Source organism: Eubalaena glacialis, chromosome 1, assembly GCF_028564815.1.
Source record: "Eubalaena glacialis isolate mEubGla1 chromosome 1, mEubGla1.1.hap2.+ XY, whole genome shotgun sequence".
Taxonomy (NCBI): domain Eukaryota; kingdom Metazoa; phylum Chordata; class Mammalia; order Artiodactyla; family Balaenidae; genus Eubalaena; species Eubalaena glacialis.
The window spans coordinates 122,205,443-122,233,219 of NC_083716.1; the positions used below are offsets into that span (position 1 = coordinate 122,205,443).

At 31.1% G+C, this 27,777-nt stretch overlaps 1 protein-coding gene across 1 annotated transcript in view; it reads right to left on the reverse strand.

Annotated features, from left to right (window-relative positions):
* Positions 1-27,777, reverse strand: part of DPP10 (dipeptidyl peptidase like 10) — a 685,728-nt gene that overhangs the window by 62,880 nt on the left and 595,071 nt on the right. The window contains exons 11-13 of the mRNA XM_061199257.1: positions 27,428-27,551; positions 13,965-14,003; positions 8,564-8,671 (exon numbers count right to left, since the gene is read on the reverse strand). Of these exons, the coding sequence (XP_061055240.1) occupies positions 8,564-8,671; positions 13,965-14,003; positions 27,428-27,551 (271 nt within the window). The remainder of the gene's footprint in view (positions 1-8,563; positions 8,672-13,964; positions 14,004-27,427; positions 27,552-27,777) is intronic.

Consider the following 27,777-nt stretch of genomic DNA (forward strand, 5'->3'; position numbering starts at 1 on the left):
CTTTTGACAAAGTTCCACATACATTTGAAACAGATATATAGTAACTCTTGTTTAGATGTGTTCAAACATAAATACATAAATACACACATTATATATGCTATATCTATAACCTTACTTAATTTTTTGTCCACTTGACTCAGTTTGAACTGAGAATGAATGGTACAATAAGGTTTCCACATATTAAGTAGTTTCTGGCATTTCTGTTTTATAAAGGTAGCCATCTATCTGGGGCATAGATACAGACAATTGACTATTATATCTCCCTTGTGATTTGTGGCCTTGAACATTATAAAGCCTCTTCTTTTGGTGGTCTTAATGCTTTGGAACATGAAAGCAGTTCTTCTTGTTTGGTATCAGGATTTTAGCCTTTCTGAATCATTTTGTTTAAGATGTATATTTTGCATAAAGGATTGAACTGGATTCTGTTTCATGAGCCGATCTAAAAAATATTTTTAAAATTTTAGGACATAAGTTAGGCCAATTTACATTTATTGGTATGACTGATACCCTTCTAAAAACTCTATCATATTTTATATGTTTATTTTGAATATTATGTTTAATGAGTTTTTTGTAGGCAGTCTTTTTGTAGTCTGTTTAGTGTTTTGAAATCCAGTGTTAGGTTTTATTTTAACTTTACATGTCATCTTTATATTAATACCTTTAATAATATTTTTCTATCACCACCCCCCCCCCCAAAGATACTTTGTGTTTCTAGAACTTTTGTTGTTCTGGTTTGTCATTGGATTATGGTTTTAAGTGTTACCTCTCTTCCAACGTTTTGCTTATCTTCTATAAAAATGCCAATTAAATATCAGGTGGATCTTATTTCCTTGTCTTACCTAACTTAACTCAGATCCTTTCTACTTTCTTTCTTTCTATTGGCTGTTTTTATGTGTCTTCTTGTTATCCATTAGTATATTTTCAGAAATATCTATTTACCAGTGGTCATCTTTTAATTAATTATTTCTGTTATTATTTTGTATTATCTTTTCCATTTCCTCCTGAAATCTGTCACTTTTTGGTTTAAAACTTTACTTTCTAATTTATGAGGCCTTTTCTAGGTTTTGAATTTCTCACTTTATTATATTATGTCTACATATGCTTATTTAATGATAATAATTCATTCTTTTTGATAATAATAGTCATTCTTTTTGGAGTACTGTTTTATAGAATTCTTCTGCCTCATCATTGTTTTTCTTCAGGAAAAGTGTCTTTATGTATTGGAAAAATTTTATTCTACTTTCTGTTTTCCTCATATAGTAATTTTGTAAATCTATTGCCATATTGCCAACCATATTTTGTTCTTTATAAGTATCTTGGATTTTCCAGGATATAGATGCTTAAGAATGGTGAAGGATTAGGTGACTCCCTTGAATCCTAAAGGAGCAGTGTTTCTAAGGAGTGCTATTAACAGTTCCCTAAGAACTAATATCCCGAGAAGCACCCTAATGAGACACCATTAGGAGTGGATAATATTTTTTTTCTGTAGAGTTCTTAATTTCTACCACTAGTTTTCACCTTTTCTTTTACCAACAATATTCTAAGAGATGCCTCTATCAAGTTTTTTTTCTTGTTTTACTTTCTTAGGTGGTAATTTTTAAAAACTGTCATCTTTGGTTTTGTGCATATTCAAGTTACTTCATTCTGATTCATTTTCTCAATGCTGATTTTTAAAAGAAATGTACTAATTTTCCACTATAGATTATGTTATATTATCTAAGCTTTTGATTAATACCTTTGTCAGCTTAAAGAAGTTCCCTTTATGTTTAAATTTCTAAGGCTTTTGAATATTTGGTAGAACCCACCTTTAAAAAACTACCTGTGCCTGATTTGAATACATTTTAAGACACTGATTCTATTTCCTCAATATTATGGGACAATTCAGGTTGTCTGTTTCTTAAATCAAACCTGGTATTTCTTTTTTCTAGAATTTATCCATTTCACTCAAGCTTTCAAATTTGTTGACATAGGTTATTCATAGTATTTTAAAAAACATTTTAAAATTTGCAGTTATGCCTTCTTTCTATTATTTATACTTTGGGGGCTTGTCCTCTTTTTAAATTAGGTTTGTTATACATTCTAGAGTGAATTATTTTTTTTCAAAGAACCAACTGTTTATTTGGCCAAACCCCTTTATCTTTACTTTCTATTTCATTAAATTCTACTACTGAGTTTCTCATGTCCTTCTTCTACATTTGAATATATATGTATAAATATAGTATAATTATATTATAAAATAATAAATAATATATATAATTTAACCCATGAAAAATGTAAAAATTATATTTTATTTTCAAACTTTTTAAAAGTTATAATTGTTGTTATTCACTTCTAATTCAATTGCATTGTTTTCAGAGAGTGTAATCTATCAGCTAAATAATACTTCAAATGCATTTTTGGTATAAATATATCTAGAATCTAGGATTTTTGATGTGGGAGAGTTTTATTAAATATCTACTTTCTTATACTACTGGAAGCAGAAACTAAAAGGTCATTCCATAATGTATATGTAGTATTAGAATCTTCCTTCAAAAAAACAATAAGTGACTTATTGGTACACATCTGTACTTTAGCATCTTCCTAAATCATCTATTCCTTATTCTTAAAGGGAGCTCTCTAGACTTCTAGCTGCTCAAGGTCAACAACAAGCATGTGACTTCTTTATTTTAACTTCTTCATATGCTGTCTGATGCATTCTGGCACTTTACAAGTATTTGCTGAATAAAAGTATAAATGCAAAGATGAAACCAAATTTCTGAGATTTGAGACAAGCACAGTCTGAAGGTTGGCATGGAGTCCTGAAGTCATATATTTTATTGCCAAATTCCCACAGGACAACAACCCAGTAGATAGTCCTACTTACTCATTTTCAGATCCTGTTTTGAATGGACCAAGGACAGGACTAAGATCTCAGGTTTTAGTGCATCTTTAGTGCCCAATTTCAAGATGAACAAAATCTCAAAACATTAAAGAGTAAAGAAACTTTGATCAATATTTGTACATATCTGGAGATGCATTTTGTTCACAGATTTCTAGATTGCTTATACTTTCTCTGTTTTTCAGAGAATTTTGGGGTGTGTGTGTGTGTGTGTGTGTTTTAAGGACAGAAGAGTGGCCACATTAAAAGTGATCATGAGCAAAAATCCAATGCTTTGAAAAATGTTTGAACACAGTGTACAGAGAATAAAAATTACACATTCAATGATGCATCTCGGATCAAAATGTGTTTCTAAGTGTAGAAGTAAAAGATCTCTTGTTGGAAGCCATGATAACAACCTCACAACCTTTGGACTTTACTTCAAACATCTGTAATTTCTCTGCTTGCTTTATATCTACCAGGGCAACTCTGGGCTGGGGAATAAGTTTCACTCCATTTTACATGTAATAGCATAGACTATCTTGTATAGTTATATAGTTATAAGACTTGTAAGCTATTTTCTAATAATAGCATATTAAGTTTGATCTGGACTCTAGGTAAATAGTCCCAATACCAATCAGAATATGGTAGATGACAATACAGTAAATTCAAAATAAATATCAAGGGACTTGACTAGTCTGTACCCCAATTAATTTTCCATCCACCTTCAGCAGAAATATAATCACAGGAAAGGTAATTTAACAAAGCAGGAAAGAATAATCATTTTACTTCACAGAAATAATTCTTTCTTTCTGTGCCACCATGATCTCTATTATATTCACTTAGTAGAAGAGAAACACTGATTATGAATATGAAACCACTGTGGAATTTTGACAAGGGCAACATGGCAATAAACTTTAAATTGAACTCATATTTCACTTTTAATTTTAGAAGGGCAGCAATAAAACTAGTAATTTCATTCATTTTCAAAAGAGCTGAAAATCTAGGAAATAAAGTGTTTTTATTTGGGACATTAGACCTCAGGCACCTCTCCTGGGATTGGCAGAGATTTTATCTTACTCAGCAAGTTCAATATGAATTTTATGTATCTATTTATAAGTTGGAAACATATTGGTATCAGTAAAAGTTTAATGATGCATGTGCTTTTCACCTGATTATACACTGTTCATTCAAATTTCTTATAGTAAATTCTGTTTAACTTTTACAGCTTCTAAATAATGGAAATATTGTATTGCTTAAAAATAGCATGCTTTAATTTATTGTCTATTCATCATGTGAGGTGAACTAATTGTTTTCAGACAATGTCCTAATCAGATACAGCAGTGAAATGTAATGAAAAAATTGTATTGGGTTGATTGGGTGATAGAATTGTGGATTGGGGGCATGCTATTTTCTACAGTATTTGTAATGAATAATGGCATTTAAAATTGTTCCAAGTGAAATCATCAGCTCTCATGAGCAAAACTTTGTATTGCTGAATAGAAAAAGTGAATGAATTCACCAATATATATAATTTTTCATTTAACACAGTTTTGGAAGATAACAGGGCAATTGCTTATGCTTATAAATCTGAACCACTTAACATGACTGACACTCTGCTTATCCCACATTAGAGGGGGAAAAGGCAGCCATGTATTTGACAAAAAACTTTCTCTTGACTGCAACTTACATTGTAAGATATAGGATATTATGGTTCCAAATATGGGAATTCAGGAGTTAGAAGTTTACATAAAGAATTCTATGGGGGAAAAGGGGAGAGGGAAATATCTGAAGTGATCTGAAGTGGTCTGCTGTAAAAAAAGCTTTGCATCATTGTTTGATTCAGAAACTATGTAAACTGATATGAATACTGCATACTCCACACTCTACTCAGAAAGAAATTTATTTTAGCTATAAAGATTTTTGGAATAGCCAGTTTTTATTTTTATTATTATCTTTAATGGAATATATAAAAGTAGATAAACCCTACTTATAAATTTTGCTTTCACATATTCATATAGAAAGTATCTGGAAATATATATGTGTGTATATATATATATATATATATATATATATATATATATATATATATATATATATATTTATAAATATATATGGCCTTAGAAATATTTTACTTTTGATTCAGGAATTCCAGTTCTGTTAACCACAACTAAAGAAATAATTCATAATAAAAATAATCTTTATGTATAGTGACATCTATAGTTGCAGTAAATTGCCACTAAATTAAACATTGAACAACAATGGTTAACTAGGTACACCCAGTCAACTAAATATTAATATTCAAAAGAATTGCATTTCAAAATTGTTTAGCACTATGGGAAAATTATGCTTTAAAATTTAAATTCAAATAGGATAAAATACTGTACTTTACATAAAATTATAATCATGTTTAAAAGTAGACTGGAGGAAAACACAATTTTTTTCTATTTTTTATTTTTTGGAATTATTTTAACAAGCATAAGTCTTATAAATGAGGGGAAAAAACCACTAAAATATTTGTAAGGCCAACCATCAATCTATATATTGAAAATATGCTGAAACACTAATTTTGTAGCCTGGTCTCTAATTAATGTTTTATGTTTACCTACTGATTGTGTAAAAGAGAAAAATGTTTGCAAAAATTTACTAATTTCATTTAGTAAGATACTTCAAACAGATGAACATATTTGCAGTCGATGGGGAAGCTCTCTAATATAGCTAAGCATCAAGTACTGCAAAGGTGGTCTTCCTGACGGCTGCCAAGTTCTCTGTTCCTGTCATTTCTCACTCCCTGGGCATATCAATTTAGGTGGAGTCCTCTGGTGTATCAAGGGAAGGAAGAGGGGGTAAAAAGTCATCACTGGTGCTATGCACTACTGTTTAGACGGTAAATTAGTACACCATTTTTGGAGGGCCAGTTTCACATTCCATATCAAAACCTAAACAAATACATATATGTACACATATGCTTTGCCTAGGTAACTTTTGACATCTAGAAATATATATTTGTGGTAAGAACATTTATCTCTGAATCATTTTTGGTATCAAAACTAGAAATAAATATGATGATGAAAATTAATTCATTTAAATACAGTATAATATATTTACTAGACAGAATGTTGAATAGCTATTAAAATCACATTTACAAATAATATTAAATATTAATGCAAATGATGTGAGAAAATGCTCATAAATTACTCTCTAAATGTTACAAATCAATATATATGCTTTGATTGCACACTTTAAGAAAAAGTGATATATTTTTAATGTAAAAAGAAATTGGAAATAGATACAACAATTGATTTGCAGTGTGCAAGTCTGGGGTGATGAGACTGTGTTTGATTTTATATACTCTTTTTTCTTTTTCTTACTTTTTGGTTACGACCACCAGGGAAGTCCCTGATTTTACATAATCTTTTGTTTAGTTTACTCAGTTTAGAATTTTACAAATTTTTATAGTGTATATATATATATATATATATATATATATATCAATACGGCAATCATAAAAAATTCATAAAAGAGCTTTTTTTGTTAGCTATTTAAAAATTGAGGCAAAGAGATTCAAACTATTTACTAAAATTGTGTGTGTATATAAACTTAAGAATAAATTGTATTTACCTAAGCACTGACCTCTGATTCATTAACAAAGTAAGTTAATTTTAGCCACATTGCCAAAATATCTGTAAATAATCATGCAGTCATGTTTATTTCTCAGTGAGGCAAACCACAAATTCTCTGAACCGTAGCCAGAATAGATTAAAACGTTTTCTACTTCAATGGAAGCTTTGTTATAATCTCCATATGGAAGAGGAACAAAGTAAACACATCTGCTCTATGAAGTTGTTCTTCTGAACATTTCAGAAATAATGAATTAGACTGCATTTCAGACTGGTTTGATTGGGAGACAGAAGGTATTTCTTCCCAAGGCTTGTAAAGAAACTTTTGTTATGTGCATAAATATCTCAATTTCTACGTGCCAACATCTTCATCTCCTACCTCCGCTCTGCCAACCCCACACTTTTTAAAAGACAGCATTTCTGTTCTTATTTTGTTGAATAGATAATCTCAGAATTATATATATATATGGATAGATGTATTATACATCTTTCTCTACCTTTCACTATATCTTATAAATAGTCACAATTTGTATGTAATTTTGACTACCTGGGTTTTTACACAACTTCTTGAATATAAATACTGATATTTAAAAATGCAACAAGATGTCACCACAGTCAATTGTAAGATTTGGAAAGTGTTATTTATTCTTTTGGCGGAAATATTTCCCCAGTATTTATGATAACGAAGTTTATGATTAGCTAGCAAAAGTTAATCAGGTAAAGCAATTTGCTGGTGAAACTTCTTCCAGTTCACATAAAAACCAAAATATGTTCCCTTAATTTCACCTGTCTGATACAATCATTTAATAGTTGAATACAGAATCACCAAAAATTTTTATTCATATATAAATGCTTTCGTTTATTTAAAACATAAATGAGATCACATTACATATTAGTCTATAACTTATTTTTCCAATTTAATAATATACTATGAAAATTAATCTACATTGCTATTGTGGAGATTATGTATGGTCAAATTATTTATTTCAGCTTTGATTAAAATTAAAGTTAAAATCATGACAATTACTTTAATAGTACAGATCTTGGACAAGGGTTGCCTCTTAAGCTACTGACAGATTTTAAAAATTCAAGGTACTGAGCTGCCCAATGTAAATACATATATGGATAATGGTAAAAATTGGAGAATATGCACAAGACTTGAAGGTTCTAGGAACATAAAAGTAATCAGGTTGCTTAGGGATCTTTTGCCACATTCATATTTATTCTATACTTAGTAAGTATGAAATTGATTCTTGGCTAGTTTGTTTATAACACTCTCAAAGATTCCAATTTATCCACAATGTTTTATCTTTATAAATTAACGTTTACCTGTGAGACTAGACTTTTTATTTGATTTTGAAGGAAACTTTATTTCTCATGAATATTTTTATTGTCAATTAGATTCAAATTGACTCATTAACCTTGCCATATTTAAATTACTTATTGTGAATTCACTGATTCTTTTTATAATTAGGTAAAACTGTATAAAATGGTTAACATTCATTTGAAATGTAGAGGAAAAATAACATTTTATCCTCTTTTTATCAAAAGGTCCATAAAAATATAACACAGATTTTATCTTTGACGACACATAAGAAATCTATTTTATCCTGGTTTTTAAAATCTGCCCTGCATTTCCTTGTGTGGGTATACTACAACTTATTAACTATTCAATTTTTGATGGACATTTAGATTGCTTCAGGTATTTAAAACTTTTATAACACACTGAAAATATTACTTGTACCAAATAGATGATATATATTCGTTGAATGAAAAATCGTCTCTCGATTTTCCTCAGGTCTTGGAAAGTAGGGGTTGGGTACTTTCCATTTATTAAATTCTATATCCCAAGGCTCTCAACTCATAGCACACATGTGTAGCTCACTAAATTTTATTGAGTGTTGAAAATGTTTTGTGTACAGCTTGAATTTATGGCTAAGCATGGGGATCCTCTTCCTAAAACATCCAAGTTGGATATATGGCTGGACTTCACAGGTATTAACTGTAGGTGCAGAATACCACACGAAAAGGACTTTCATGAACATGATGGAATGAAACCAAACCACAGAAAGAAGCCAGCACTCACCTGGATGAGGAACATAGCTATGTGGTTATATTCTCCACGGCCCCCTTGCTTAACAGGAACTGTCATAAAGAATTTGCTGCCATCTCTAGAAAACACGGGCTCCTCGTTCTAAAATATAGAAGCGCATGCAACAATCTCAAAAGGGCATTTGAAAATTGTACTTCCAACTATTGCTAATACATGCATGGAATAGACCAATAATTGATTTAAGGTTAGTTTGGCAAATTGTCAAATTATTTAAAAGATAAAAGTATCACAGTATGTTTTAAAGTGAACGCAATGATGCATTGGGCATATGTGTGTGTTTGAGTGATGAGATGGATGGGAAAGTTTCCTGCATACTGGATAGAAATGATTTACAATTAGACTGAAGACACTTTTTAAATTGGTTCAGAAAAGAACTTTCATATCTTCACATATGATATGATTGTGTTTAGAAATTTATCTTTCAAAAATAAAGAAAATGCTAACATCTGCACCAGTTTATCAAAATCATTTTTTTAATTTAGAAAATTTTCTAACATATAATATTTAATACATTTTTCTGAAATCTTTTACTCAACAACTCAAGTTATTGAAGATACATTTCTGATGATGTACACATGAATTTACTGTAAATACAAAAATGAAAAGGCTGCAAAATTGGAAGGAATCCATTGAAAATAATTTAATTCAAATTTCCCATCCTCACTGCTCACCCCTTCACAAACACACAAACACAGATGCCCATTTGATGATTTTTTAATTAAACTCTAGTAGCATGTTAAATCAATACAATTGTTTTTTAAAATTAAATGATGGATGATATACATATAGATTGCTTTCTTTTGCTCCAGGGGAAACATTAAGAAAATCGGTCTCTGTAACAAAACATCGAGTTCTTTCTTTTGGATTAGTGAGAGTGATTATACATATGGTATAAAGAAAGGCTTTGGTATAGTTTCCTCAGTAGGTCTTCAGAATGGCTCACAACTATTTTTAGATGATCTGACCCTCCACTCTCTTCCTGCTCTCCTCTTCCTTCCTTCTCCTGCTTCCTGCATTTTCCTGCTCCAGTGCCTTTGCACTTGTTTTTACCCTTTGTCTGGCTCTTTCTCATCTCTCTCTCTTTTCCTTCCTCCCTCCCTCCCTCCCTCCCTTCCTTCCTTCCTTTCTTGGTGGAACTTATTTCTTTTTTTAAAAATTTTTACTGGAGTATAGTTGATTTACAATGTTGTGTTACTTTCTGCTGTACAGCAAACTGAATCAGTTATACATATACATATATCCACTTTTTTAGATTCTTTTCCCATATAGGCCATTACAGAGTATTGAGTGGAGTTCCCTGTGCTATAAAGTAGATCCTTACTAGTTATTTATTTATATATAGTAATGTGTATATGTCAATTCTAATCTCTCAATTTATCCCTCTCCCTTTCCCCCCTGGAAACCATGTTTGTTTTCTACATCTGTGACTCTATTTCTGTTTTGTAAATAAGTTCATTTGTATCCTTTTTTTAGATTCTACATACAAGCCATATTATGTGATATTTGTCTTTTTCTGATTTCACTCAGTATGACGATCTCTAGGTCCATCCATGTTGCTGCAAAAGGATCTTTTTTGATCTCACCTCTTTCTTATATCTGTTATCAGTGAGGTGTTTCCTGATTACCCCATATAAAGTGTGATCAGGAAAGCCAGGTCATCCAACTCTGTCTGAATCCCACATCCCACTTTTGTCTACTGTCTACTATTTTCCATACCACCTAACACCATACATATTTTATGTATGTATACATTTGTTTGTACATGAATGGATATGTGTATATGTGCATATAGGTAGGTAGGTAGATAGAGAGGTAGGAGGTGTTCCTCTAGAATGTAAGCTCCATTCTTCACTGCTTTGTCTCCAGCACCCAGGACAGTGACTGTCACATAAATTGTACTTAATAATCATTTACTGAATGAATATGTAAATTAATAACTATTTTAATAATCTCGAGTCTGATTCTAGCTTTATCAGTAATAACATCCCATGATAGAAACATAAAAATATTACTTTCCTTGTCTACTTCATGGACACTCATGAAAATATAAGATGATATGTGTAATAAATTTAAAACTCTGAGGTAATACAATTCAAGGATGGGAAAATTGCATTACAAGACATATAATAAATACTGACAAGACACTTGACTGAGTGAATCACATTGTTCAACTATGTTCCATCTCTTGCCCCTGTGGAATATTTCTCTCTTTGCCTTTGCACATAGGGTTTCTTCTGTCTGGCCTAACCTTTCAGTCGTCCTTTTTGTGCTAAATCTTACTCATTTTTTACTTAAACTCAGAACAGAAACCATTTCCAAATTTCCTTAGTTAGAGAGTCTCTTCTAGTTAGGAAATCTCTCCTCAGAGATTCTGAATAGTACTCTGTATTCATCTCTATCATGGCTTTCAGTACACTCTATTATATAGCTGACTTCCTTCACTAGGCAAGTAATAATTAAACTAACTTTGTAATTTTATCTTTTTTAGCTCTATTGCCTAGGACACAGTAGGTGACCTTCTTATAATTGAACAGATGAATGCATGTGTACAATGGGCAAAAATATTTGTTACACATATCACTTTATCCACCACATTTACTCCAAACTATTGGCTTCTCCCTTATTCAACATTCTCCTCCTGTGCTTTGCTCCAAGAATACATTAGGTATGGGGATATCTGAGCAATGTCCTTTTTATGTTAGTCCCTGTTCCTCCAATTCTGGTACCTTAGAAATAGTTCATTTTAAAGAGTAGATGGGAATTATAATCTCCGATACATTGCTAGGTTTAAAAACTTTCACCATTGAACTGTAACTAGTTATAAACATACAGCTCTATGCAGAGCCTTTCGGGCAATCAAATAAAGAAGTAGAGCCAGTCTAACTGTCTACATTTATGACCTTAAGCAAGGCAGTATTTATGGCACACAGGATAATGAGCTGAGGATAACAAAGTCCACATCTTGGCCGAATGTTTTTTACACTGGTTATTCCAACTATAAGTCTCTTGAAAGCTAGGGCAAATGTGCCCACTTCTCTCTGCTCTTCTCACTATCCAGAAAACAAGCATATGAGTATTACATTAAATTTCTAATTTTTTTGGAAACTTGCTTCATCTCATTATACATTCTCATCCTTTAAATTTCATTGAATTCTAAGTATTTCCTGAAATTCCCTTAGAGCTTTTGGAGAAAAAGTTAACCATGACAAACTACTCCCTGCATTTTCTTACTGAATAATTGATAACTGGTTTCTTTATTTTAAAAAGTTTCTATTAAATAGTCATAAATTTGGGACTTAAAATGTAGATAACATAATCCCAAAAGAAGATGCATTGTGTTGTTGTATGTTAGACTATTATGAATGTCACTAGCAATTAAAATGGTAGCAAAATAGGTTTAATAACACAGGCAATTTAGAATAAATCCATATCCATTATGTTATTGTTTTCAATGATTTTTATTTTAAGAATCTAATTTAATTTTGTAAGAGTCCATTATTGGCTAAAAAAACAAGTTTTTTTTCCCCAATTTCATTTCGTACATTGACTAAGATTAAATAGTTCATATTGTTACCCATGGATAGATGATAGATGGATGATAGATAGATAGATAGATAAGATAGATAGATAGATGGATAGACATGCCTATACTTCGAACAAGCAAAGGTTTAGCCTATTCACAATCCTTCTTACTCTTTTTCTTTATTTGTTCAACAAGTATATATGGATCTCTTCTTATAACCAGACTCCATATTAAGCACTTGTATTACAGTGGGTAACAAAAAATGAATAACCTTCCTGCTCTTGTGAATGTAGTAAAAAAATCACAGAACTAAGTGTATCAGTGTTACATAAAGATTACACTTGACTTTAACTTTTACTGGGGAATGTGATTTGTTTAGGGTGGTTGGAGGAGGTGACTTCTTAAGCAGGTGATTTAGGCTGAGGTTTGACAAATGAGCAGCCTTCACATAAGAAAGTAGTTGAGAGAACTCTGTTCAGAAGGAAGAGTTCACATAAAGGTCCTGGGAATATGAGGGCTAATGGAGAAAATGGGAGAAAAGATGGTATGACACAGAGCTGGAAAGGCTTTCAACTTAATCCTTTGTAGACCCTTTAAGGATGTTGGTCTTTATCTGTAGAACAAAGGGGAGATAAAAATTGTTTTAGTCGTGAGAGAATATGAGAGTGTTGTGGGTAGTGACAATCAAATACATATTTTGAAAAGATCACTCAGCCAGTCTGCGGTGTGGAGAACAGATTGTCAGGTTCCTAAGGGGAACTAGGGTTGAGAGTTCACCAGTTAAGGAGGAAATGCAGTGCCTGTAGTTTGGTCCTGTATGGTGTTTGTGAATTGGAGAAAAGTAAATTGACTTGAGGTCTTTGAGAGTAAAATCAAAATAACTTGGTGATGAATAATATATGCAGATAAGGATAAGACAGTGTTTAAACATCCCCACTAGGTTTATGATTTTGATAGCTGGATGGATAAATACGTCCTTGACTCCTATGATAAGAAGACAGATTGACTGGAAGAGAGAGGAGTTCAGTTTGCACCTGTGGAGTGTGCAGTTACTTTTATAGATTCAGGAGGAGATGCCAAGCATGAACTTGGATATTTCAGAACTCAGAAGTGAGTTGCCTGGGGCTATACACTTGGTGGTGGTAACTGAAACCACAGATGTATATGACACCCAGGGAGAGAATACAAAATAAAAAAGCACTGTAAAGAACAAAACAAATCAAAACCAAACAAGCCAAACAAAAGACTTCCCTTTGCAAAAAGTAGTGATGAAGTTAGTAGTAAAATGGGTTCAGCTATATTTGAATAATCTATTTGTGTTTCCTTCTGAAATGTCCAGTATGAAAGCATGTTGTGGAGATGTTTGTTTATTCTTCTGTGACCATCTGGATTCCAGCTTCATTTATATCACAAGCTAGCATTATGAGCTAGGATATATCTAAGGAAAGAAATGTTCACCTGAATAATCTCCACATAACCAATTTATGTGGAGGTTTCGTCAATTTTCTGGGTGATTTGAGCAATGCTGATGGTTTGTAGTTTTAATGGGTCACATCTTTTTCTCTTTCTTCTATACAAACATTTACTTATATGAATGGTCCTGAAAATGGATCCTGGTAGTTATTCTACAATTTATGTCCTATAAAAAACAGAAGTAATCTTTCCACAAATGATGTCATAGAGCCCAAGTTATAAATATTTTAATGAAAAAGACTCATTTATTCAAACATAACAGAGCCTTAAATTCATACTACTGAAATAACTTTTGAGAAAAAGTTATACATAACAAATGAGTGAACAGGATGGGCATGATGGACAAAATGTGACATAAAGAGACCACCTATACCATACCTGTTTAGATAGCCATGTATCTGATGTCATCTCATATTTCTGAAACAAAACAATTAACTCCATGAAGCATCTAAAGACCAAAATGAGCACGCATCAATTTAACCTTTTTTACACTGTTATCCTATAGGCACTTTTTTCCTTCCTGCAGCTGGTGAAATACCATGAGAGATCACATTGTCATTATTGATTTAAACTGAATGAATAAGTAGAGAATTGGGATGAAATGATATTTTAATTATAGTCTTTTCTTTGGTGAAATCCTTCAGAATTCTCAGTTGTACTTAACCAGAGACAGAAGATCATTTTCCAGCTCCGTTTGATTACTTCATTCAAACTGTTTTGAACCACTAGACACTGTCTCTTTTCACCTCTAGGCATCATCAGGAAACAAATATTAAGTCCTTCCAAAAAACTGGGCAAACAGCCAGGAATAAAATTTAAAAGTGGACATTTTGTCAACATTCGATCCACTCTTACCACAGTCATTTTTTCCCCTTAGGGAAAACAATTAAACTTTTGAAATGGCAAAATTTTATGTATCTTTAAAATAATCTTGCATAGGATCAGAACCAAAATTATATTTCAAAAAGCAAAATTAGACAAATTTCATCTCAAGTTGAATATGTGTAGATAAAATAAATTTTAGTAATGCTGTTTACATGTAGTAACTTATGAAATATCTTGTGGTTCTCTGCAAAAAATGACTCTATAATAAAAGTATTAAAATGAAGAAAACTAAATCATATGTTAGAGATTTTACCTCTACGCAAAAGTACTCATTTCAAATTGTAAATAATGATTATTATTTATTTATAGGTTTCTTTTTTTTTTTTTATGAATTTCCTCTTTTAAAGCCATATTATTATTACATTATAATTAACCATTTTCCATTTTCAGGGCTTTTTTCTTCCAATAGATTTTCTCTATATACAGACAACAGAAAAACATCTAACTAAATCATTCCTTGATTTTCTAGTCACACTTCAGCAATAATCACCCTTGATATCTGTAAAACACAGACACACACAAAAATATATCAGTGCCACTGCTCATTAGTGTCACTAAGTTCTGTTAGAATCCATGAGGGTCCAAAACTTCACATGCAACTATCTGTCTTATTATTTCTATTATTGTAAAAAGTAAAAATTTTAAACTCCATAAATGGAACAGAAATATAATAGAATATCAATAAGGTATCAATTCAAGAATATGATAGGGTTCCTATATCTTTTCTATTGAAGCACTTTACCTATATAGATTTTCCCTATATAGAGATGGCAGGCTTTCTCTAACTAGAATACATATATGCATGAACAATTTTTAAATGACTTTGTAATTGTCTCAGTAAGAAAGCATCCAGAACACTTTAACAAATAAATGATAAAATCCTGGTCAATCTATACGCCAGCCAGATGAAAAAGGATAATTGAAATAAATTTTCTAATATATGCAAGCTAAATGTAAAGAGTGGCAGTGAAACCCAATAAGTAAATGGCTGATGCATCAACTTTGTTTTCATATCTATGCTCATCATTCCAATCACAGATAAATTTTTTCCTCTTTATTGCTATCTTTTACAGACCATTTAAAAATTGTTTAAAAATACTGAAGTGAAATTTGCATATAGTGAAATGTACAGATCGTAAGTTTATGTGATGAGTTTTGATAAATGTATTTACATCCCATCAAGATATATGACCTTGACATTTCCAAACACATTTCCTCGTGCCCCTTCACAGTTTCCAAAAAGGCAATTAGTCTTCCATACCTTTTTCCATAGATTAGTTTTGCCTGTTTTAGAAATTCAGATAATGGGAATCATGTATTATGTACTCTTTTGTGTGGGGCTTATTTCACACCACGTTTTTGAGATTCATTCATATTGTTCAGTGTATCAGTATTCTGTTTCTTTTTAAATTGCAGAGTGGAATGTCATTGTATTGATATGCCTCATTTTGTTTATTCATTTCTTGTTAATGGACAGTTGGATAGTTTCCAGTTTTTAGCTATTGTGAATAAAGCTTCTCTAAAAAAGACTTTTTTTTAAACAAATCCTTTGGTGGAAACAGGTTTTTATTTCTCATGCAAATATCTAGGAATGGAGCTCCTGAGATATATATGCACACACATATATATTTATATATGTGTGTTTAACTTTCTTTGAGACTACAAAATCATTCTTTTAAAGTAAAGTCACACTTCTACCCACAAAGAATGAGATTTGCAATTCTCCACATCCTCATCAGCAGTTAAAACTGTCACCCTTTTTGTTGTTGTTTTAATTTTATTCATTTTAATGGTATGTAGTGTTACCTCATTATGATTTAATCTATATTTTCCTAATGTCTAACAATTTTGAGTACTTTTTCATGAATTTGTTACTTCCTTACAAGTTTCTGTTCACACATTTTGACTTTTTCATTGGGTTGCCTTTTATTATTGAAATGTATATATTTCTTCATCATATGCACATTTTGAAAAATATTTTCTCCCAGTCTGTGGTTAGCTGTTCGATTTCCTAATAGGGTCTTTGATGAGAAGTTTCTAATTTTGATGATGTCTAATTTATTTTTTTCTTTTACGATAAATGACTACTTTGTCTATTCAATATAGTGAAGTTATATTCCATCTTTTCATCTAGAAGATTGACAGTACTAGCTTTTAGATTTAAGGCTGTAGTGTGTCTCAGATTAATTTTAGAATATAGTGTAAGAAATGTCAACCATCATTGTATTTTCCATCCGGTTATTGATTGTTCCAGTGCCATTTCCCCCTACTGAATTGCTTTGGCACCTATGTTGAAAATCAATTGATCATATAAATATAGATCTATTTCTGGAAACACTATTCAGTTCAATTGATCTATTTGTGTGTTCTTTTGCCTCCACTACAATCTCTAAGTTTCTGTGGCTTTCTGGTTATTCCTGAAATCATGTAGTGCAACTCCTCCAATTATTATCTTTTTTTTTTTTACTGTATTGATTTAGCTGGTCAGGTCTTTTGTAGTTCCATATGCATTTTTAAACTATCTCGTCTGTTTCTACCAAAAAAAAAAGTCTGCTGAGATTTTAATTCATATTGTATTGAAACTATAGTACAATTTGAGTAGAGCTGACATCTACAACATGAAGCCTTTCAATTCAGGAATGTGGCTTAGCTTCTTCTTTAGGTCTTCTTTAATGCCTTTCAGCAATGTTTTAGTTTTCAGTATTAGGATTTTGCCACTCTTTGTTAAATTTATTCTTACCAATCTTAGAAATATATTTTGTTGCTTCTTAAATCTTTATTTTGAAACAAGTGCAAACTTACAGAGAAGTTAAAAGATCAGTTCAAGAAACATCTGCATATCCTTTAGACATATTCCTCATGTATTTATATTGTGCTTCATTTGCTTTATTATTATATATCTCTCTCCGCTGCTTCTAAACTATTTGAGAGACTGGTAGAAGTCTCTTTTTTCAAAATCAATTAAAAATTAGAAATTTACTTTTTTTCTAAACAATTTGACAGCAATTCTGAAGTATTGTATCCATTTACCCCTAAATAATTCAGTGAGCATTTCTTAAGAAAATTGTAGTATCCTATATATTTATATATTTTTTACAGTAAAATGATAAAAATCAGGAAAGGGAAAAAACAATTGAAGTTGGTGCCTTGACTTATGAATTGTCATCTATTCTAGTATTTTTGGTAGATTTCTTACATTTTATTTATACAATAATATCATCTACAAATAAAGATAATTTTACTTCTTCCTTACCAATCATCATGATAGTTATTCTTTGAAAGTTACTCTGATTAGAGTCTCTAATAAGTTTGCTTAACACAGTTAGAATGTGTATCCTTACCTTATTGTTGATCTTTAGGTGAACAAGGATAATGTTTCACTATTGAGTATAATATTTATTGGTTACTTTGTGGGTATCCTTCATCATATTGGGGATGTTACTTTCTATTCATTTATGTTGAAAGTCATCATGAATGAATGTTGAGTTTTGTCAGTTGCTTTTTCTTCATCTATTAAGATAATTGCTTATTTATTTTTCTATTTTTTTTCTGTTGAAACAGTGAATTACATTGATTTTCAATATAAACTAATCTTAAATTCCAGGGTAAAACCCCATTTAGTCAAGATGCACTATTCTCAATGTTGTCCAGAAAGATATATTAATATGATAAAAAATTTTTTGAATGCAATGTTCATAACAAATATCAGTCTAAAATGGTCTCTCTTGTAACGTCCTTGTCTAGTTTTGGTAGCATGATAATGTTACCCTTATAAAAATAAGTTGAGAAGTTCTCTTCATTTTCCACTTTCTAGAGAATGTAGGAATGGTAGAAACTATTCCATTATTCCCCAGTTTTATTGAGATATAATTGACATACAACATAGTATAAGGTGTACAACATAATGATGTGACACATGTATATATTATGAAATGATCACCACAATAAGTTTAGTTAATAGCCATCATCTCATATAGCTAACAAGTTTTCTCCTTGTCATGAGAACTTTCAAGATTTACTCTTTCAGCAATTTTTAAATATATAATACCGTATTTAACTATAGTCATCATGTTGTACCTTACTTCCCCAGAACTTATTACCTTATAACTGAAGTTGTACCTTTTAAACACCTTTACCCAATTCTCCCACCCCCACTCCTGACTCTAAAAAGCACAAATCTAATCTTTGTTTCTATAAGTTTGCTTTTTTATATTTCATGTATAAGTGAGATCATACAGTACTTGTCTTTTGCTGTCTGACTTATTTCATTTAGCATACATGCCCTCAGGTTCCATCTATGTTGTCACAAATGGCAAAATTTCCTTTTTAATGGCTGAATAGTATTACATTGCATATATATGACAGATTTCATTTATCCATTCATCCACTGATGAATACTTAGGTTTTTTCCCATGTCTTGGTTATTATAAATAATGCTGCAATGACATTGGGGTTGCAAATATCTCTTCAAGATAGTGATTTTATTTCCTTCAGATATATACCCAGAAGTTGAATTGTTGAATCATATAGTAGTTCTGTTTTTAATTTTTTGAGTATCTGCCTTATTGTTTCCCATAGTGGATATACCATATACATTCCCACCACAAAACACAAGGATTCATTTTTCTCCACCTCCTCACCAACACTTGTTATTTTCTGTCTTTTTGATAACAGCCATTCCAACATGTGTGAGGTGATATCTCATTATGGTTTTGATTTGCATTTCCCTAATCATTAGAGATGTTGGGCACTTTTCATATACCATTGGTTATTTGAATATCTTCTTTGAAAAATGTCTACCTTAGGTCATTTGCCCATTTTTTAATTGGATTATTACTTTTTTGCTATTGAGGTATATGGGTTCTTTATATATTTTGGATATTAACCCCTTATCAGACATATGATTTGCAGATATTTTCTCCCATTCTGTAGGTTGGTTTTTCATTTTGTTGACTGTTTTTTTGCTGTGCAGAGGCTTTTTAATTTGACATAGTTTATGTTTTATTTTGTTGCTTGTGCTTTAGATGTTATATCCAAAAATCTAATCCAAGACCAAACTCAAGAAAGTTTTCCCCTTTGTTTTCTTCAAGGATTTTTTATGGATTCATGTCTTTTATTTGTCTTTAATCCATTTAAATTTAATTTCTGTGAATGGTATAAATAGGGGTCCAATTTCATTTTTCTGTATGTGGTTATACAGTTTTCCCAGTACCATTTCTTGAAGAGACTGTCCTTTTCCCATTGCATGTTCTTGGCTCCCTTATCAAATAGCAGTTGGATATATATGTGGCAGTTTATTCCTGGGCTCTCTATTATGATCCATGGGTCTATGTGTCTATTTTTATTCCAGTATTATACTGTTTTAATTAACATAGCTTTTTAGCATAGTTTGAAATCTGGGAGTATGATTCCTCCAGTTTTGATTTTCTTTCACATGATTGCTTTTGCTATTCAGGGTTTTTTGTTGCTCCATATAAATTTTAGAATATTTTATTTATTTCTGTAAAAAAATGCCACTGCAATCTGATTTGTATTGCATTAAATCTACAGACGAACATGTTAACAACACTAATTTTTCCAATCCATGAACACAAGACATCTTTTCTTTTTTTTCTGTCTTTCTCAATTTTTTTTGTCAGTGTCCTATAGTTTTCAGTATAGATATCTTTCACCTCCTAAGATAAATTCATTCCTAAATATTTTATTGTTTTGGATTCTATTGTAAATGGGATCATTTTCTTTTATTCTTTTTCAGATAATTTGTTATTATATATAAACAGTACTGATTAATGTATGTTGATTTTGCATCCTGCAACTTTACTGAATTCATTGATTAGATCTAATGGTTTTTGGTGGAGTCTTCAGTATTTTCTATGTATAAAATCATATTGTCTGCAAATAGAGGCAATTTTACTTCTTCCTTTCTAATTCTGATGGATTTTATTTCTTTCTCTTATCTGAAAAACTTTCAGTACTATGTTGAATAAGAGTGGTGAGAGTGGGCATCCTTGTCTTGTTCCTGATCTTAGAGAAAAAGCTTTTAGCTTTTCACCATTGAGTATGAAGTTAGCTATGAGTTTGTCATATATCGACTTTATTGTGTTGCAATATGTTCCCTTTATAGCCACTTTGTTGAGAGTTTTTTTCATAAATGGATGTTGAATTTTGTCAAATGCTTTTTTCTGCATCTATTGAGATGATTTTTATCTTTCATTCTATTAATGTGGTGCATCACATTTATTGACTTGCATATGTTGAATCACCTTTACATCTGAGGGATGAATCCCACTTGATCATGGTATATGATCCTTTTAATATGCTTCTGAATTCAGTTTGCTTGTATTTTGTTGAGAATTTTTACATTTATATTCACCAGTGATATGGGTCTTAATTTTCTTTTCTTGTAGCATCCTTGTCTGGCTGCAATATCAGAGTAATGCTTGCCACATAAAATGAGTTTGAGAGTATCCTCTCCTCTTTGACATTTGGGAAGTGTTTGGAAAGGATTGGTGTTAATTCTTTAAATACTTGGTAATTTTCACCAGTGAAGCCATCTGGTCCTGGGCTTTTCTTTGTTGGGAGGATTTTGATTACTGATTCAACCTCTTTAGTAGTAATTGGTCTGTTCAGATTTTCTATTTCTTCATGATTCATTCTTGGTAGGTTCGATGTTCTTAGGAATTTATCCATTTCTTCTCGGTTGTCCAATTAGTTGGCATATAATTGTTCATAGTTGTCTTCTAAGAACCTTTGTATTTCTGCAATATCTATGTCAGTTGTTATGTTCTTTCTTTCATTTATAATGTTTAAAAGCTTTTAGTCCTGTCTCTTTTTTTCTTGGTCAATCTACTTAAGGTTTGCCAATTTTGTTTATATTTTCAAAGAACCAGCTCTTAGTTTTATGAATTGCTTCTATTGTTTTCCAACTCTCCATTTCATTTGTTTCTCCTCTAATCTTTATAATTTCCTTCCTTCTGCTAATTTTGGGCTTAATTTGTTCTTCTATTTCTAGTTCCTTGAGACATAGAATTAGGTTGTTTTCTGACATCTTTCTATTTTCTTGATGTATATATTAATAGCTATATACTTTCCTCTTAGACCTTCTTCAAATAATTCCCATATCTTTTGGTATATTGTGTTTCCATTATTGTTTGTCTCAAGATACTTTTCTATTTCCCCTTTTATTTTTTATTTGATTCACTGGTTGTTCAAGAGTGTGTTGTTTACTTTCCATGAATTTCTGAATTCTCCAATTTTCCTCCTGTTATTGATTTCTAGTTTCATACCATTGCGATCAGAAAAAAAAACTTGGTATGATTTCAATCTTCAATTTGCTGAGACTTGATTTGTGGCCTAACATATAATCTATCCTATAAAGAGTTCCATGTGAGCTTGAGAAGAATGTGTATTCTGCTGCTGTTGTATGGGAGTATTCTATATATGTCTATTAGCTCCATTTGCTCTATAGTGTTGTTAAAATCAACTATTTCCTTGATTCTCTCTCTGGATGATATACCCATTGCTGAGAGTGGGGTATTGAATTCTCCAACTATTATTGTATTGATGTCTATTTCTCTTTTTAGTTTTGTTAGTATTTACTTTGGGTAAATGGGTTCTTTATATATTTTGGATATTAACCCCTTATTTTTTGCCACCTTGATGACTCATGTGACCTCTTTTATTCCTTAAGTCATTAAAGGAATCCATCACTGAAGCCACTGGGTCCTGGAGTTTTTGTTGTGGGAAGATTTGTAATCATTAATTCAATTTCTCTAATTGGTATAGAACTATTCCAGTGTTTTTACTCTTCATACACTACTTTTGGTCATTTTTACCTCTCAAATAATTTTTTTTCATATCATATACTTGAGAATTTATTGGCATACAACTCCTTTATTACCATTTAAATATTCATAGACTCTATAGTGATGTCCCCTCTCATTCTTATTTTGGTTGAGGTATAGTTGATTTACAATATTATATTATTTTCAAGTGTACAACATAGTGATTCAAAATCTTTATAGATTATACTCCATTTAAACTTATTATAAAATATTGACTATATTCCCTGTGCTGTAAAATATATCCTTATAGCTTATTTATTTTATATATAGTAGTTTGTACCTCTTAATCCCCTATCCTCACTGGTAACCACTAGTTTGTTCTCCATATCTGTGAGTCTGTTTCTGTTTTGTTATGTTCATGTGTTTTATGTTTTAGAGTCCACATGTAAGTGATAATATACAGTATTTGTCTTTTTCTGTCTGACTTATTTTACTAAGCATAACACACGCTGGGTCGATCCATATTATTGCAAATAGCAAAATTTCATTCTTTTTTATGGCTGATCAATATTCCATTTTATATATATATGTGTGTGTGTGTGTGTGTGTGTGTGTGTGTGTGTGTATACCACTTCTTCTTTATCCATTCATTTGTTGATGGACACTTAGGTTGCTTTCATATGTTGGCTATTGTAAATAATGCCACAATGAATATTGTAATGCATGTATCTTTTCAAATTAGTGTTTTTGGGTTTTTTTTTTGATGTATACCCAGAAGCAGAATTGCTGAGTCATAAGATAGTTCTAGTTTTAGTATTTTGAGGAACCTCCATACTGTTTTCCAAGTGGCTGCAACAATTTACATTTTTACCTACAGTGTACAGGGTTGGCTTTTCTCCACATTCTCCTGAATATTTGTTATTTGTTATCTTTTTGATAACATTCTGACAGGTGTGAGGTGATATCTCATTGTGGTTTTGATTTGCATTTCTCTGATGATTAGCGATGTTGAGCACCTTTTCATGTGCCTGTTGGCCATCTGAAGGTCTTCTTTGGGAAAATGTCTATTCAGGTCTTCTGCCCATTTTTTAATTGGGCTTTCTTTTTAGATATTGAGTTGTATGAGCTCTTTATATATTTTGTATATTAATCCCTCATGGGTCATATCATTTGCAAATATTTTCTCCCATTTAGTAGATTATCCTGTGCTTAGCAGAGTGGCGTAGTGGAAGCGTGTTGTTGTCCATTTAGTAGATTTTTTCATTTTGTCAATAGTTTCCTTTGTTGTGCAAAAGCTTTTAAGTTTGATTAGGTCTCATTTTTAATTTTTGGTTTTATTTCTTTTGCCTTAGGAGACAGATTCAAAAAGAGTATTGCTACAATTTATGTCAAAGAGTGTTCTGCCTATGTTTCCTTCTAGGAGTTTTATGGTTTCAGGTCTTGCATTTAGGTCTTTAATCCATCTTGAATTTATTTTTGTATTGGGCTGGCCAAAAAGTTTATTTAGGTTTTTCCATAACATCTTAGGGAAAAACCGAAATGAAATTTTTGGCCAACCCCAATATATGGTGTGAGGAAATGTTCTAATCTCATTTTTTTATATGTAGCTGCCTGGTTTTCCCAGCACCACTTATTGATAAGACTGTCTTTTCTCCATTGTATATTCTTGCCTTCATTGTCATTGATTAATTGACAATAAGTGTGTGAGTTTATTTCCAGGATATCTATTGTGTTCCATTGATCTATGTCTGTTTTTGTGCCTATATTGTACTTGTTTGATTACTGTAGTTTTGTAGTACAGTCTGAAGGCAGGGAGTGTGGTCCCTCCAGCTCTGTTCTTTCTCAAAATTATTTTGGCTATTCAGAGTCTTTTGTGTTTCCACACAAATCTTAAAATTATTTGTTCTAGTTCTGTAAAAAATGCCATCAGTATATTGACAGGGACCCTTTCATTCTTGAAATTGGTAGTTTGTGGGGTGTTTTTTCTTCATCAGTACAAATAAGGATTTATCAATTTTATTCATCTTTTAAAATAATTTTTGCTTTCACCGATTTTCTCTATAGATTGTCTTGTGTTTTATTAATTTGTGCTTTTCTTTTTATATTTCAATCCTTCTAATTACTTTGAGCTAATTTTGTACTTCTTTCTCTAGCTTCATAACTTGGAGATTTACCATTGATTCAAAACCTTTTTCCTTTTCTAATATACGCATTTAAAGATATAAACTTCATTTTAAACATCATTTTGCTTCACCCATATATTTGGACCTGCTATGTTTTCATTATGTTTGAATTTAAAATTGTTTTTAATTTCTTTTGTGATTTGTCCTTTAACTTATGAATTATTTAGCAGTATGTTTTTTTAATTTTCCAAATATTTGTCAATTTCCCAAATATCTTTTAGTTACTAATTTCTAATTTAATTCTCTCGTAGTCAAACAATATACTCTGCTTGATTTCACTGTTTGCACTTTGAGATTTTTGAGTATTCCCCTTGCACTTGAAAAGATTGTTTATTATATAGTTGTTGAGTGAAATTTTTCCTAAATATCAATTTGTTTAAGTTGTTGATAGTACTGTCCAGATCTTTTGTTATCATTACAGATTTTTGATTACTTACTTCATCAAATACACTGAAAATAATATTTAAGTCTCAGTATATTTCTATTTCTTCTTTAGTTTTGTCAGCTTTTGCTTAAATATTTAGAAACTTTATTATTAGAAGCATAGGTACTTAGAATTGTTACATCTTCCTAATCAATTCACACTGTATCATTATGAAATTATTCTATTAATATCTCTATTGTATACTACTTTAATTTCCTTAATTACCTTTTTGAAAATTTAAGTACTAGAAATTATTTAATTTTATTCACATATTTACCTTATTTGGCACCTTTATTTCCTTCATTTTGATCTGAGTTTTTATCTGATGTCATTTATTTTAGCTGGAATAACTTCATTTCCTGTTACTTATGCAGATCTACTTTTGATGAATTATCTCAGTTCCAATTTATCTGAAAATATCTTCCTTGTTCTTCATTTTGTAAGATATTTTCATAGGATGTAGTCCTTTAATAATGACTTCCTTCCATTGCTTTCTGGTTTGCATTGTTTCTGGTGAGACACAGGCCGTAATTCTCATCATTATATTTCCCAATATGTAATGTGTTTTTCTCTCAGGCTACTTTAAATTTCCTCTCTTAATCTTTTGTTTGCATTAATTTATGTACTATGTGGTGACGTATTTTTTTCTTTGTCTTTATTCTGTTTGAGATTTGCTAACTTCTTGGATATATGGATTAATGGTTTTTCATCAAATTTGATTATTTAAATCATTGTAACATTTTTACATTTTACATTCTTACATTTCTTTTCTGCCCTGGTACCTCAAATTTTGCCTTCTGTGTATAAAATTTTACATATATACCAGTTTATATTGTTCTACAGGTAGTTAAGGCTTTGCTCTTTTTTTTTTTCCCCAGCCTTTTTTCCCTCAAGACTTCTGTTTGAATTATTTATATTTCCTTGACTACAACAGTGTCCAATTTGTTGTTAAGCTCATCCAGGCAATTTTTCATTTCAGACACTGTATTTTTCAGTTTCTGAAACATCACTGTTCTGTTTTTATAGTTTATATTTAGCTACTGAAACTTCTCATCTGTTTACTAATTATGGCAATCCTTTAATTTGTTAAATAACAAAAATAGCTAAAAGTTTTTTTAAATTTTTTTCAGTCTGTTTGTTAATTCCAGTATCTATATCCTTTGTAAGTCTGCTTCTTATTTTGGGGGAGGTGGGTGAGTTATATTTTCTATGTCTCTACATATATAGTATGTTTTAATTGTGTGATTGATATTGTGAATGCTACATTTTTGAGAATTAATTTTTAATTATTTTAAAGAGTAAACTTTGTTCTGGCAGGCAGCTAGTTTACAGGCAGATGAACTCAATTCTTTCAAGGTTTGATTTAAAGATTTATTAGAAGGAGTCTAGAATAGTTCTATTCCTAATACATTTTCTTTCTGGGCTCTGAGTTGAATGCTTAGGGTTTCCAGTGAGAGATCTCTATTTTTGCTGTTCATTACTCCAAAGTCTCCAAGTATTGTGCAACTTGCAGATTCTCTATTTGCTTCCCTCTCTGAGGCAGGCCCTTTACTTGCACAGCTAAGCACTGAGATAAAGACTTAAGAGACCTTTACATATATTGCTGAAGTTCTTTTATATATAGCTCCTATCCTGTGGTACTCGTCCTGCAAAATTCAGCCACCACAATAGCCTCAAACTCTGATCCTCCCTGCCTTTTTGGATTAGTGATACACTTGTGCTTTTCTTGGATGCCATCTCCTTGCACTGTGGCCTCAAATGTGTCACCAGCAGGAAGCCATAGCTTCATCTGACCATTTGTGTTTTGACTGCCTTATTGTCCAATGTCTGAATATAGTTGTTTAATATATTTTGTAAAGTGTTATAGTTGATTACTATAGAGATGCAAGGCTGGTAACATTTACTCCATCTTGTCCAGAAGCGTAAGTTTGAAAATTCTGTTGTTAAATAATTGAGAACCCTTTACCAAATACCAAATATGTAATATAACAATTTAAACTTATTAAAGTATTCCCTTTACTAAGAACCTTAAAATTACACATATAGAATCTATTGCAGAGTTTATAAAATATGATTATAGAAATTGAAATACAACCTACTTTCAAAACATAGTTGCTGAAGAATCATGTTTTTTTTTTTTTTTACTATTTTTAGATAATTTAAAGACAGAGACACTTATTTTAGAAGACTAATCTGAACTACAGGAAAAAAGATGAATTTTTGGAATTGTTTAAAGATGACAGGAAAGAAATATCACATATTCTCAAGTTAATCACTGTCAAAAAGTAGAGAGAAAGCCTACATTTGAGAATGAAACTAACATGGCTTGGACTACCCTTTATACTATATAAGAATTCATTGTTTTAAACCTTAATTTGTTCTCTTCTGTTTATCATCTATATTTCTTACTTCAAAGTATGGAAGATTTATGAATTAAAGTATACACTCCTAATAGCTTTGGAAGTTAAATATTGAAGTCTTTGCACAAAGAATTGTTTAATTTTCCTTTGAAAGGTAGCATAAACTATTATATTTTAAGCATAAAGGAAAGTAAATTATACTCACTCTACTACAAGCACCAGTAGTGGTCTCACAGACTGTGAGGATGGAGATGTTCTGAGGTCGATTTAACCATCTGACCACCGTCTTGGTATTGCTTACCCATTTAACCATAGTGATATAGTATTCTCTAGTTCAGAAACAAAATTAAAATTTACATTTAGAGCCAGAGAACGTGTACAGCACCAATAATATACACTTGTTATTTTACATGCAGAATAAATGAAACACTATAAGGATGTCACATCATGTTAATCTCCATTTATATATATATACGCATCTGCTTCTTCAAATATTGACATATATAAATACAAATATATGTGTGTGCATATGTATGTAAACACATGCACATATAC